The 15,025-nt window shown below is 41.6% G+C and overlaps 1 protein-coding gene across 12 annotated transcripts in view; it reads right to left on the bottom strand.

Moving 5' to 3' along the window:
* LOC126284740 (uncharacterized) overlaps positions 1 to 15,025 on the bottom strand; it is a 624,884-nt gene that overhangs the window by 405,920 nt on the left and 203,939 nt on the right. For 10 of the 12 annotated variants that reach the window (XR_007551535.1, XR_007551537.1, XR_007551545.1 and 7 more), the window contains one exon: positions 5,448 to 5,570. Coding sequence is in view for 1 of the 12 variants with exons in the window: in XM_049983880.1 (XP_049839837.1) it covers positions 5,497 to 5,570 (74 nt within the window). In the remaining 11 variants the exon portion in view is untranslated. The remainder of the gene's footprint in view (positions 1 to 5,447; positions 5,571 to 15,025) is intronic. The other 2 variants (XR_007551538.1, XR_007551544.1) reach the window with 1 other exon arrangement.

Raw genomic sequence — 15,025 nt, 5'->3', positions numbered from 1 at the left:
CATGGGGTTTTACTAGAACCAAAAACCACATCTACCGTTATCAGGCCTTTTTTCTTCGAGGAAATGAGTAATTCTGGTTTTGTAACTGCTACCGTGACGGGTGAGAGGTACGCCGACATGTTACAGAATCGCATCATCCCCTGCCTGGTTGATAAACACCTGCTAGAACGTACGATGTTTATGCAGGATGGCGCTCCACCCCATATTGCTAGACGCGTGAAAGATCTCTTGCACGCGTCGTTTGATGATGATCGTGTCCTGAGTCGCCACTTTCGTCATGCTTGACCTCCCAGGTCCCCAGACCTCAGTCCGTGCGATTATTGGCTTTGGGGTTATCTGAAGTCGCAAGTGTATCGTGATCGACCGACGTCACTAGGGATGCTGAAAGACAACATTCGACGTCAATGCCTCACCATAATTCCGGACATGCTTTACAGTGCTGTTCGCAACATTATTCCTCGGCTACAGCTATTGTTGAGGAATGGTAGTGGACATATTGAGCATTTCCTGTGAAGGGTGGACATATTGAGCATTTCCTGTACAGAACATCATTTCTGCTTTGTCTTATTTTGTTATGCTAATTTTTGCTACTCTGATCAGATGAAGCGCCATCTGTCGGACATTTTTTGTACTTTTTAATTCTTTTGGTTCTAATAAAACCCCATGTCATTCCAAGCATGTTTGTCAATTTGTACTTCTCTATCTACATTATTCCGTGATTTATTCAGTTTTCCAATTTATACTGACTTTTTGATCAACCGGTACTGCAATACGAGTTCTCGCTCTCACTTCTTTAGGCATGGTCGTAACAAGCAATTTTTTTCAGAACGCTAAATGGTGATTTTTATTGATTTTTCTCCATTACCTTCTTTTTAATACACACTGTCATTTGGTTATCGGTCTATCCATCGATGATCCTGGATGTACTTGATAGTTAAGTGCATCTTTTCCAATTTCTGTCTAAGAAGGTCTAGAATAGATGAACCGTGAGTAACCCTTGACTACGATGAGAAACCCATAATTAATAGGTTATGCTTAACGAAAACAATAGTCCTCTCTAATTTTACAGATCCCTTGAAATGGTCGAGAGATACGCACTTTGATTTCCCTTTCACATCCAATACCAACTCATCCAGTTCTCACACTTCTTCTCTGCTTAGAGCACCCCATATTCTACCCCTTTATTTGCAATCCAGGAACTCTGCTGCATCAATGCACCCATATACCACCTTCCATGCACCTCTATGCTTTCTCCACTCTTACACCGGAACTTTGTTCTTCTAGTTATCAACCATGAAATCTTTCCCGTCATATACCTTTAATAATAACTATAATCGGTAATGCCCCTTCATAGCGTTACATAAGCACATCTCTTCGTTTCTCGTGTCCATTCCACAATCAGCCTCTGGTATCACTTACTGTTCCTTCAGGATAACATTAAAGCAATAATCTTTGTCATCTGCGTTGCTAGCATGATCGTGTCCAGTCACCATCATCAAATCATAGAAACATCAATATCTTCATCTGTACCTGTTTTTAAGAGTTGTCTAAATTACCATTCTCTGAAGTTAAAAAGTCTCTAGTTAAATATTTTGAATCATAAACACATGTTCTGTATATAACTGTATAAGTACAGTTATCGCCTGGTTTTTATTTTTAATTTTTCCTAATGTAGAAATGTAAATATTTTTGGCTAAAAAAGTGTCACGTTCTGCTGCCTGTAACGCAAATAATAGTGATTTTAAAGAACAATAAAGAAAAAACAGTATTGAAAGTAACATTTCTTTTTTTACTTTTGGCATAATTTATTCGGTATGTAGAACGAGTATTATTCAAGGCTTACACTCTGTCCCAGGAAACCCCGAGGCTCGTTTCTGGCTTCTCACTGCGATCTCGGTGACGCTTTCCAGAAGTGGCGCAAAATATTTTTAAAGTCGATTTCCCCGACAGTGAGAGAGCTCGACTTATTTTTATGACGATTATTTTTTCTAACCTCGCGAAACGGCTTGCCACTGCTTGCGGGAAAAGGTCGCTGAGAATGTTCCGCGCACCCCCTCTCACAAAATGATTGACGGTTTGAAAGAAGCTCGGAAATTACTTTTCCGAAATTCTTTCCCTCTTTTACCCGACGCCCGAAGCACACCCCGGCACCCGCTTTAATTGATAAAAAGCCCGTCAGCCATTGTTTCCGTCCGGAAGAGAAAATGCTGTCAAATGTTACCCTGCCTTACCCTATTAAAATACGACGGCTCCCCTCTCTCGGAAAAGAGTGACATCCTTTTAAGGACGCCAGGAAAGCCAACCCCGCTCGTTTTTCTTATTTCCTGCTTTCACCCCTTAACAATTACCATTTTTTTCTGTGCGTCACTTTCAGATTAGGTGCCGCCAGGCCTAGCGTTACCGCACTCAGGCATGGAATGCCGTAATTTGAATATTTCATTAGCTTCATTGAGATCCGTTTTTATTTCTTAGACAATTTTTTTATATTTTGAGGCACACACAAATTATTGTACAGAGGAGGTTAATTTAAAAGACAGAAATGTAGACTTTCTTAGGAATATGAAGGAAATGATGTTATTACGAAATAAGCTTAGGCAGTTCGTAGCGACTACTGATGGGAGACACTGAAAACACAATATTGTCGAAGTCGATAAGAATATGCAGTACTTGTTTAAAGTGAAACTCTTTCTCTAAATGACGTGTATGCAATGCAATATCGGTATACTGAAATTATATACCGGGTGATCAAAAAGTCAGTATAAAGTTGAAAACTTAATAAATCGCGGAATAATGTAGATACAGAGGTAAAAATTGACACACATGCTTGGAGTGACATCGGGTCTTATTAGAACCAAAAAAAACCAAAGTCAACAAAATGTCCGACAGATGGCGCTGGACAGCAAAACGTTAGTATCTGCTACCGTGACGGGTGAGAGGTACGCCGATATGTTACAGAATCGCATCATCCCCAGCCTGGCTGATAAACAACTGCTGGAACGTACGATGTTTATGCAGGATGGCGCTCCACCCCAAATTGCTAGACGCGTGAGATCTCTTGCACGCGTCGTTTGGTGATGATCGTGTGCTCGGCCGCCACTTTCGTCATGCTTGACCTCCCAGGTCCCCAGACCTCAGTCCGTGCGATTATTGGCTTTGGGGTTACCTGAAGTAGCAAGTGTGTGATCGACCGACATCTCTAGGCGACTGATGACCTCAGAGCCAACTGAACCATTTGAACCAGTAGGTGACTTGGTGGATACCTTGGTTGCAGAAGTCCGCACTTTGGATGTTCAAGGAAAATTCACCTTCGGAAATACCTCATCGTTATTCTGGAAATGCCTGTCACGTAAATTTTTATTCATATGCGGGATATGGAGGAAGTCACTGGCTGTCACATCAAGGGAAAGTGAGGGGGAGGAGGGATCGGATGTTGTGGCAAATTCAATAGCCCAAAGAGGCAGCATGTGCGACCGTGTTCTGTGCAAAATGAAATGGGGCGCTGTCGTACAGCAAAAACATCTACACGGACACCTACCCGAAATACTTCGTCTTGACAACCTCCCGCAACCTCGTCAGGAGATCAGAAAAATTCGGGGGAAGGGAGAGGGGAACGGGTGTGCTAAATTCGATAGTCCAATATCCACTAGTTTCTAGTCCTTGCTTTGCTTCTTTGTGCTGGGATCACAGTAATTCACCCAGCACCTATGCTCACCCATGGTTATCTCAGTTCGCATGACAGAACTGCAACAATTCAGCTACTGCAACTGTTTGTGAGCAGTCGAGAAACCCAGCAAGCGGCGATCTTTTTCGTGTTCAAAATGTAGTGCAAGATGTTTAAAACTGACCCATGATTAACTTTCACTACCTCCCCTTTCGCCACGATTGTGAGAACCCGCTCTTCGAGCTTCATGGCCTCCATTTGTCTTATAAATCTTGGTCTTCACAGAGAGCTAGTCTGCCATTTCGTTCCTCGTCATTTAGATTTGTCTGACCACAACGGGAGTGCCTGCGCCAACTAACCATGTGCAATATGATGGTACATTGTCGCTGCATATTTTCACAAACTCATCAGGAATCGTTGCAGCGTTTTTCCTGTCAAACATAGGAAAGAATTACCGCACTACGTTAGCAGTAGGCTCCACCATTTTTATTGACCCCTCTATGGGAGTGCTACCGTACTACAGTGAGGGAATTCAACGTGAACCACATCTGCAGACAAGTGTCTACATACTAACAAAAATTAATTACGTAACTGTTTTCTCGATTCGTAAATGACTATATAATATACTTAATTTCACTTGAATATGAGTTTATAATACTTATACACTTCAGGAGTCTTGCTTCCAGTTTCCAAATTACCATTACTTTAAGACTTCTTTTACAGAAAATTCGAAGAAGTCGGTTTGCCATCAGTTCCTGAAATCACACTCGCACTCTGCTTATTTGTGGGACAACAGTTATAGAACCTCAGTTACTAGGCGAAGATTCAGCGTAAGTATTAGCATTTAAATTAATTTTGTAATTAAAAAGTAAAGTAATGTTTCCAGAAAACAATTATTTACGAATAACATTTGGTAAAATCTCATATAAAGAGAAACATTTAACGATGATTCTATCTGGGTAAAGCATATTTACGTTTTTGGTAAAGCAAACTGCTGTACCTGAACCCTTGTGAAAGCAAAATTTGTAATTATAAGTTTATTTGTAAACGTCTTATGTTAACTGTATGTAATATCATGACTGTTGTATCTTATAGATCAGCTGACTAACCCGACAATTTAGTCAGGTTTAGTCTGAAGTTGCCGAAGTTAGCTGTAATGTGTCCGTAAGCAAATTGTCAAGATCGACGTATTTTTTGAAACTTATAACACACAGTGAAGATGAAACCAGTCTCAGATGTACATTATTTCTTAATTAGAGTGCTACATTTTTCTTGCTTCATGTGAAATGAACCCATCGGAAATTAACTGAGGGAGGAAAGAAGTGACTAAGATAAATAGTATTCTGCTATAAACAGGAACAATATCTTGTAATATGCTTCGAAAAGCGGTAAGAAACCAAACACAAAATTAGCTTTTTTTTTTTACCGATACAACAAATATTTTGTAACAGAATGCTACATAATACTACTAAAGTGAGACACATAAACAGGATACTTCTGAAAATTACGTCGTTAATTCTTTTCTGATAATAAGCAGCGCCCATTATGAAGTGTGACAATACCCTAAAAATAAAAATTTGGAAAGATCTTAAAGGAGGGCGTAAAAGTACTAAGACCCTCACATGTGCTAATAACGAATGCGCATGTTTGGGTCACTCAAATTTTGTGCATCATGTCATCTACAACTACCTCGTTTTCGAAGAAGTGGAAAAGAAAAGTGCTGTATGCAGTATCAGTGATTGATTGTCATGTGACTTGGATTAATGAATTAGCTGTGCGAACTTACAGACTGTTGATTGGCTGATGGTCTTCTGATGCTGCTTGGCTGATGGTCCTCATGGCGTCTGCAATGCACCGGCCCCCAAGCCATAGCCGTAACCGCTGGGGCCGAATCGTTTCACGTAACATTCTGTGGGAAGAGACAGTTCATCAGCTACCTCTGTGACGTGTAAAAAATCATATTCAGTCAGTATACGGAAATGTTACCCTGTGATGAAGAGCGGTATTACACTCATAAAAAAAGTTAAGTCTATTTCCAAATTACCCATCAGTAGTCACTATGGCGTTCCTTTTATGTTTATCTAGGAAGGCGGTTGAATACATAATGCGAACTCGTTCGTCGTTGTCACTCTGCCTCACCAGGGGCCGTGCAATCACGGCTTGTAAACAAACGCAGTAGACCAGATCTTAGTTCTTGTGAATGCACAGTTGTCCGTGTGTCTGTGTCCCCCGAGTGCAGCACAATGCCTCGGAACAGGCTCTCCTTGGCACACAGTATCAAAATCATCACACTAATGGGACAAAACATGAGACAAGTTGAGTTGCGAATATTGTTCACGTTAAAAAAGTGTTGTCTCCAGACTGTGGAAGAAGTTCCAGGAAAGGCGGATGGACATTGCGAACGCCGTCCACGCAAAACAACAGCAGCTCGGAGCCGGCTGTAACATCTACACGGAGACACCCTATAGAGACAACGACTGCTCTGCTCCACGAGCTTCAAGAAGCCACAGGGGTTACCGTAAGTACGCAAACTGTGCCAAACAGACTACATGTTGGGGGCTTGTACACCCGAATACCTCTCAAGATTACACCTCTTCGTCCACATTACAGGGGAGCCACGTTAGCCGAGAGCGCTAATGCGCTGCTTCGTGGACTCGGGTAGGCGCGCCGGCCCGGATCGAATCCGCCCGGCGGTCAACGACTGGATGTGGTTTTTACGCGGTTTTCCACATCCCAATAGGTGAATACCGGGCTGGTCCCCACGTCCTGCCTCAGTTACATGGCTCGCAGACATCTGAACACTTTCGCATTATACCATGCATTACACTAGTCGCAGACAGTTGGGGTACACTATTTCCGTCCTGGGGGTACGGGGTGGCGGCAGTAAGGGCATCCGGCCACCCTTTAATCTAACATTGCCAAATCTGATTAACCATGCTGACCCTGCGTACCTGCGGGACAAAGGCACAAGTGAAAGAAGAAAGTCCACATCACAGGCGAGATCATGTGAGATGGGCTTGAGCACATGAACATTGGACACGACACCAGTGAACCAAAACGCTATTCAGTGACGAACTCGTTTCGCATATGGAGGCGAACAGGTTAGCACCATCCTCTCTCAATGACTGTGGAACGTCACCAACAATCTGGTGGCTCAATCGTATTCTGGGCAGGTGTCACGTATGGACGCCGCACACCACTCGTTCCAATTGAAGGCAACATGATTGCTGCAGTGTATGAAAACAACATTCTCCGACCTATAGTCAATGGTTTCGCAGAGACTGTAGGGGAAAGGTTCTCTCTACAGGATGATAACGCCCGAGCTTTCAAATGGCTCTGAGCACTATGGGACTTAACATCTATGGTCATCAGTTCCCTAAAACTTAGAACTACTTAAACCTAACTTACCTAAGGACAGCACACAACACCCATTCATCACGAGGCAGAGAAAATCCCTGACCCCGCTGGGAATCGAACCCGGGAACCCGGGCGTGGGAAGCGAGAACGCTACCGCACGACCACGAGCTGCGGACTAACGCCCGAACTCATAATGCCCGTAGTGTGTGTCGGTGCCTGAATAATGGATTGGCGAACATGCTCGCTGGATATGAATTGCATGGGGCTTGCTCAACAGAGCGATTTCTAGTTGGCAGCATCCTCCGTTAACAATTTAAGATCTCAGGAACGCTGCCATTGAGGAGTGGGGCAATATGTCTCAAGAGGCCTGTAACGAGTTGGTACTGAGCATTTCCACTCCCATTCACGAGTGTCTGAGGGATTCGTGGAGGGCTTACACGTTATTGAACAGGACACTCAACCCACCATTTTAGGTTTTTTGATGTTGTGAAACACTGGAACACAAACTTTGTTTTCAAATAATGTTCCTTTTTCATTTCATAATCGGTTCAAAAAGAACATATACGTAGTTTTCTTTTGTGTGATTTCTGTATTATCAAAAAATATAGTATAAGGCATCTGTCCATTTCAAGATACGAGAACCAATTATGTGCTTAACTCTTTTTGATGGATGTCTATGTTGTTGCAGATAGTTTAGTGTTACCATTTCATCGAAAGTAGTAATTATCCTAGTTTGGTCATTTCAGATATGTTCGCTACAAATGCCATTACAAATATTATTTCTGAAAATGCAGCTGAACAATCTTACAAGTGCATATTCTGATATATGATGCTAAGTAAGATTGTGCATAAGCACTAATGCAACCCTCCTATTGCACAAAAAAATTAGTGACGTAGCAGCAGACGATGAATACGAACACATTTGTTTATAAAAGAATGAAAATCAGATGTCTCAGGAAATCATCTAGTGCCTTAAGTCGAAACGAAAGCACAATGTCCGTATACCACAAGCGAGAGTCTCTCCCACAAAACTGCAAATATATTCATAAATATGTAGTTCATTTGCAACACAAAATAAATCACATCAGACACTCAAACTCAACATACTCACACATATAGACAACGCTACATTAAATGGTTTGAGACATATGACAATCTTTGTCTTTAAGTCAGGTAGGAATAGATTTTCAGATATGTTAACCATAGTGTATTAATGTTTATCACGCAAACAATAAGTTCAAATCAACTAGAGCTACTCAAATGAAGCAAAGAGATTACTCATTCAAGGTAGTATAATCCACACAATGAACAAGCGGCTGTACAGAACGTTAGAATTTTATGTAATGCACACAGTGTGTAAATCCTGGATAGCATTTGTCTTGGAAAAAAGAAGCTTCTTCTTAATCCAAAATTTAGGCTACTAAAGTTGAAATAGCGAATTATAAATGAACTGCTATAAAAATGCATTACAGAGGGCGTCCTTAGAGGAAAGGTCAGTATTTAGCTATATGAGAGGAACGAACATTCGAAGAAAATAAGTCTAATAAACATGAGCTCTACGACTCATACCGGTACGGGCTATGAGCACTTATTCATCATTGCTACTGTGAAACACATCTGTTCTACTAAATAAGTGCTCATTGCTCTTAAGGTATGTATTTTGCAACCTATGTTTACTGGACCTTTTCTCTTGTTTTGGTCCATACCACCAACTCCCAAAACATGGAAAGCAAAGAGATTGCAATAGAAGTATTACAGATCAACAAGTGCTCATCTCTTAAGGTATACATTTTAGAACACATGTTTACCAGACCTTTTTGTTTCGAATGGTCACTCCAGTCATATCCCTGAGTCACATCCTGAGTCGTCCTAGGACGCTGTATAAAAGTTTCTCGAAATAGTTGACTACAAAGTGGTACAACAGAAGCTACAATGAAAAAGAAATCCCTCCTTAAGAAAAATCTTCTTAAAGCAAATTGCTGGGGAATTTTTTGTGGAACAGAAATAAACAAATCAGGTAATTAACACTCTTATGTAGTAAAATTGGATTTACCTTGCGTGGACATTTTCGTTCAGCAGCCAACGCTGTATTGTGACGGGGCTGAAATCGAGATCTGGGTACAGCTCCTGCACACGTTGTAATAATAGCTACCGTACTGTTCTGTACAAAGACAATTGTGACTTTTGATGGCGTGCTACTAATCTCGGAATGCTTAAACGCTTATACCTGGACTCCTGACCTATTAAGCAGAACCCAGAAACCATCATCATCTATCTACATCTACATGATTACTCTGCAATTCACATTTAAGTGCTTGGCAGAGGGTTCATCGAACCACAATCATACTATCTCTCTACTATTCCACTCCCGAACAGCGAGCGGGAAAAACGAACACCTAAACCTTTCTGTTCGAGCTCTGATTTCTCTTATTTTATTTTGATGACCATTCCTACCTATGTAGGTTGGGCTCAACAAAATATTTTCGCATTCGGAAGAGAAAGTTGGTGACTGAAATTTCGTAAAAAGGTCTCGCCGCGACGAAAAACGTCTATGCTGTAATGACTTCCATCCCAACTCGTGTATCATATCTGCCACACTCTCTCCCCTATAACGTGATAATACAAAACGAGCTGCCCTTTTTTGCACCCTTTCGATGTCCTCCGTCAATCCCACCTGGTAAGGATCCCACACCGCGCAGCAATATTCTAACAGAGGACGAACGAGTGTAGTGTAAGCTGTCTCTTTAGTGGACTTGTTGCATCTTCTAAGTGTCCTGCCAATGAAACGCAACCTTTGGCTCGCCTTCCCGACAATATTATCTATGTGGTCCTTCCAACAGAAGTTGTTCGTAATTTTAACACCCAGGTATTGACAGCCTTGAGAATTGTACTATTTATCGAGTAATCGAATTCCAACGGATTTCTTTTGGAACTCATGTGGGTCATCTCACACTTTTCGTTATTTAGCGTCACCTGACACACCATACAGCAATCTTTTCTAAATCGCTTTGCAACTGATACTGGTCTTCGGATGACCTTACTAGGCGGTAAATTACAGCATCATCTGCGAACAGTCTAAGAGAACTGCTCAGATTGTCACCCAGGTCATTTATATAGATCAGGAACAGTAGAGGTCCCAGGACGGTTCCCTGGGGAACACCTGATATCACTTCAGTTTTACTCGATGATTTGCCGTCTATTACTACGAACTGCGACCTTCCTGACAGGAAATCACGAATCCAGTCGCACAACTGAGACGATACCCCATAGCTCCGCAGCTTGATTAGAAGTCGCTTGTGAGGAACGGTGTCAAAAGCTTTCCGGAAATCTAGAAATACGGAATCAACTTGAGATCCCCTGTCGATAGCGGCCATTACTTCGTGCGAATAAAGAGCTAGCTGCGTTGCACAAGAGCGATGTTTTCTGAAGCCATGCTGATTACGTGTCAATAGATCGTTCCCTTCGAGGTGATTCATAATGTTTGAATACAGTATGTGCTCCAAAACCCTTCTGCAAACCGACGTCAATGATACAGGTCTGTAGTTAAATGGATTACTCCTACTACCCTTCTTGAACACTGGTGCGACCTGCGCAATTTTCCAATCTGTAGGTACAGATCTATCGATGGTGCAAGACTAGGAATCTGCAGCCTACATGGTCACAAAACCACATGAGCCTCTGATTCAGACCCTCCACTCCGCTCTTCACCGAAGGACCACAGTCGGTTCTGTCGACAATGCTGCAGACGGTGAGCTCCGCCTTAATCTCGGGAACAAGACTGGCAGTCTCTACCATCTCCTCCCATCCAAAGCCCATAATTATGTGCATCTTTCCTAAGACCCTTCTTGAAAATGGCAATACCTTTGCTTTTCTCCAGTCGCTAGATCCCTTCGTTGCTTAAGCCACTTACGACAAACTGTTATTGCAAGGGGAGTAACTTTTTTCGCTTAATATCTGTACAGTCTTACAGTTATCTCATCCGATCTTGTGCCTATCCACTACAAGACGATTGTAGCTGCTTTTCTATTCCGCTTTGAGTTATCCCAATATCTGCCGTTTGAAAGTTCGTCAGATGATTAAACTGAGGGATCGTAGTACTAACTTCTACAGCGAAACTATCGGATTAAGTATTTCAGTTTGTCTCTGTCATTTTCCGTTTCAGTGACAATACGGTCCCTGACCACAATCTATTGGTTATGAACTGTAGATTAAAACTGAAGAAACTGCAAAAAGGTGGGAATTGAAGAAGATGGGACCTGGATAAACTGACTAAACCAGAGGTTGTACAGATTTTCAGGGAGAGCATAAGGGAACAATTGACAGGAATGGGGGAAAGAAATACAGTAGAAGAAGAATGGGTAGCTTTGAGAGATGAAGCAGTGAAGGCAGCAGAGGATGAAGTAGGTAAAAAGACGAGGGCTAGTAGAAATCCTTGGGTAACAGAAGAAATACTGAATTTAATTGATGAGAGAAGAAAATATAAAAATGCAGTAAATGAAGCAGGCCAAGAGGAATACAAACGTCTCAAAAATGAGATCGCCAGGAAGTGCAAAATGTCTAAGCAGGGATAGCTAGAGGACAAATGTAAGGATGTAGAGGCTTATCTCACTAGGGGTAAGGTAGATGCTGCCTACAGGAAAATTAAAGAGACCTTTGGAGAAAAGAGAACCACTTGTATGAATATCAAGAGCTCAGATGGAAACCCAGTTCCGAGCAAAGAAGGGAAAGCAGAAAGGTTAAAGGAGTATATAGAGGGTCCATACAAGGGCGATGTACTTGAGGACAATATTATGGAAATGGAAGAGGATGAAGATGAAGATGAAATGGGAGATGTGATACTGCGTGAAGAGTTTGACAGAGCACTGAAAGACCTGAGTCGAAACAAGGCACCGGGAGTAGACAACATTCCATTAGAACTACTGACGGCCTTGGGAGAGTCAGTCCTGACAAAACTCTACCATCTGGTGAGCAAGATGTATGAGACAGGCGAAATACCCTCAGACTTCAAGAAGAATATAACAATTCCAATCCCAAAGAAAGCACATGTTGACAGATGTGAAAATTACCGAATTATCAGTTTCACAAGTCACAACTGCAGAATACTAACTCGAATTCTTTACAGACGAATGGAAAAACTGGTAGATGCGGACCTCGGGGAGGATCAGTTTGGATTCCGTCGAAATGTTGGAACACGTGAGGCAATACTGACCTTACGACTTATCTTAGAAGAAAGATTAAGAAAAGGCAAACCTACGTTTCTAGCATTTGTAGACTTAGAGAAAGATTTTGACAATGTTGACTGGAATACTCTCTTTCAAATTCTAAAAGTGGCAGGGGTAAAATACAGGGAGCGAAGGGCTATTTACAATTTGTACAGAAACCAGATGGCAGTTATAAGAGTTAAGGGGCACGAAAGGGGAGGAGTCGTTGGGAAGGGAGTGAGACAGGGTTGTAGCCTCTCCCCATTGTTGTTCAATCTGTATATTGTGCAAGCAGTAAAGGAAACAAATGAAAATTCGAAGTATGTATTAAAATCCATGGAGAAGAAATAAAAACTTTGAGTTTCGCCGATGACATTGTAATTCTGTCAGAGACAGCAAAGAACTTGGAAGAGCAGTTGAACGGAATGTCTTGAAAGGAGGATATAAGATGAACATCAACAAAAGGAAAACGAGGATAATGGAATGTAGTCGGGTGATGCTGAGGGAATTAGATTAGGAAATGAGACACTTAAAGTAGTAAAGGAGTTTTGCTATTTGGGGAACAAACCAACAGATGATGGTCGAAGTAGAGATGATATAAAATGTACACTGGCAATGGCAAGGAAAGCGTTTCTGAAGAAGAGAAATTTGTTAACATCGAGTATAGATTTAAGTGTCAGGAAGTCGTTTCTGAAAGTATTTGTATGGAGTGTAGCCATGTATGGAAGTGAAACATGGACGATAAATAATTTGGACAAGAAGAGAATAGAAGCTGTCGAAGTGTGGTGCTACAGAAGAATGCCGAAGATTAGATGGGTAGATCACATAACTAATGAGGAGGTATTGAATAGGGTTCGGGAGAAGAGAAGTTTGTGGCACAACTTGACTAGAAGAAGGGATCGGTTGGTAGGACATGTTCTGAGGCATCAAGGGATCACCAAATTAGTATTGGAGGGCAGCGTGGAGGGTAAAAATCGTAGAGGGAAACCAAGAGATGAATACACTACACAGATACAGAAGGATGTATGTTGCCGTAGGTACTGGGAGATGAAGAAGCTTGCACAGGATGGAGTAGCATGGAGAGCTGCATCAAACCAGTCTGAGGACTGAAGACCACAACAACAACAACAACAACAACAACAACGGACCCTGAGCTACTGCAGATGATTTAGAACCGCTTACTGTTTTTACGTAAGACCAAAAACTCTTACGGTTCTTAGTCAGGTCAGCTGACAAAATTTTACTTTCAAAGTCATTCATCGCTTCTCTCACTGCTCTCCTTCTTCAATTTTGCATCGGTCAGCTTTTCTTTGTCAGCTAGATGTTGACTCCTCTTGAATCTGTAATGAAGCTATCTTTGTTTATGTATTAGTTTGCTAATACATTTTGCTTGAGCATACTTCTCTGCGACATACTGAACGATGCTTTTTCATTTTCTTCCATTTGCGAGCAAAATAGTCGTCCTTTAGCAGTGAGTATTCGATGTTGGCTACTCATATACTCTGCAATTTTTATTGTCACTTTTTCTCAGCAAAAATATTTTTCTACCATTCTTAACAATCAATTCTTGCAGTACCTGTAGTCATAGATGATATAACAACTTTATGATCATGATACCCTCCTCTACATTATCTGATTCGAGAATCAGGTCTGTTTGTTGTTAGCGTGTGTGAGTCGAAGGCTTCTGGAGGAGCAGAATCCAGCACGTTCTCCTGGACGACAAAGTTCACTAGAGGCAAGGATAGCATCAGTGGGGTGCTCCAAGGAAGTGTGATAGGACCCCTCTGTTTCTCTACAAACACATATGATCTGACGGATATGGTAGCAGCAGTCTGAGACTGTCTTCTGATGATTCTGTAGTATACGGGAAAGTGTACTCGTTGAATGACTTTAGGAGGATATAGGATGACTTTCACAGAATTTCCATTTGGTGTAATGAATCGACCCCACTTTTAATGACAAGACACACTTTTTTCCTGATCTCCAGGGTGTATTTTACGAATCCATGTACTGTAGCGTAGGAACATGTATTTTTATTTTGCATATAAAGTCATATTTTCACCTTTCTTAGTAACAGGTTACATTTCAGCTAACTTTTGCCATAATAGGCCATGTTTCGGCAAACATTGCAATAATGCGACTATTTGTCGGAGCTTTAAGTACGCAAGAATAAAAGCACGAAGACATTGCTCAAATGACAATGTTTCAGGTGATATTGTCACAAGTAAACACAATAATTATTTACAAGGACTGCAGTGGGCAAGCAGCGTTAATACAAGTATTTATTTCGCTGATGTAGACACTGCTGCGCGGAATCGACAAAACTCTCACGAAACCAACATAGGAGGCTTTCGACGTAATAAACGTCGCACACGTGGTCATACTACTCAGTTTGAATACAAACTCAGTCTGGTTCAACACGTCGACAGTAAAGCTCTCCAACAGAATCATGTTCCGAGGTTTTGTTCCTAATTTTGGAGAGAAGTTATTCAGCACTGGCGGAGAAATAGCTGTAAGCTACGTGAAGGAGAAGTTAGTGTAGAGCTGCGCCTTAATGTGCAACAACACTGAAATACCGCCAATCACGGCAACTGTGCGAAAATGACAACGCCGTTATTTTAACAACCAGATCTATCTGTTATTTGGGATCCATTTTAGAAATCGAGGGAAAATCAGAGTCGGAAATCAATAAAAGAATTAGTAGCGGACGGAGGGTCATTGGGATGCTTAACTCAGTCTTATGGAGCAGGAATGTATGAGCAGAACTAAAAAATTAATATACAAATCCATATTAGAGAGTGTGGTT

This window comes from Schistocerca gregaria, chromosome 8, assembly GCF_023897955.1.
Source record: "Schistocerca gregaria isolate iqSchGreg1 chromosome 8, iqSchGreg1.2, whole genome shotgun sequence".
NCBI lineage: Eukaryota > Metazoa > Arthropoda > Insecta > Orthoptera > Acrididae > Schistocerca > Schistocerca gregaria.
Note: the sequence above shows the minus strand (reverse complement) of the source record. Positions and strands in the feature narration are given on the sequence as shown.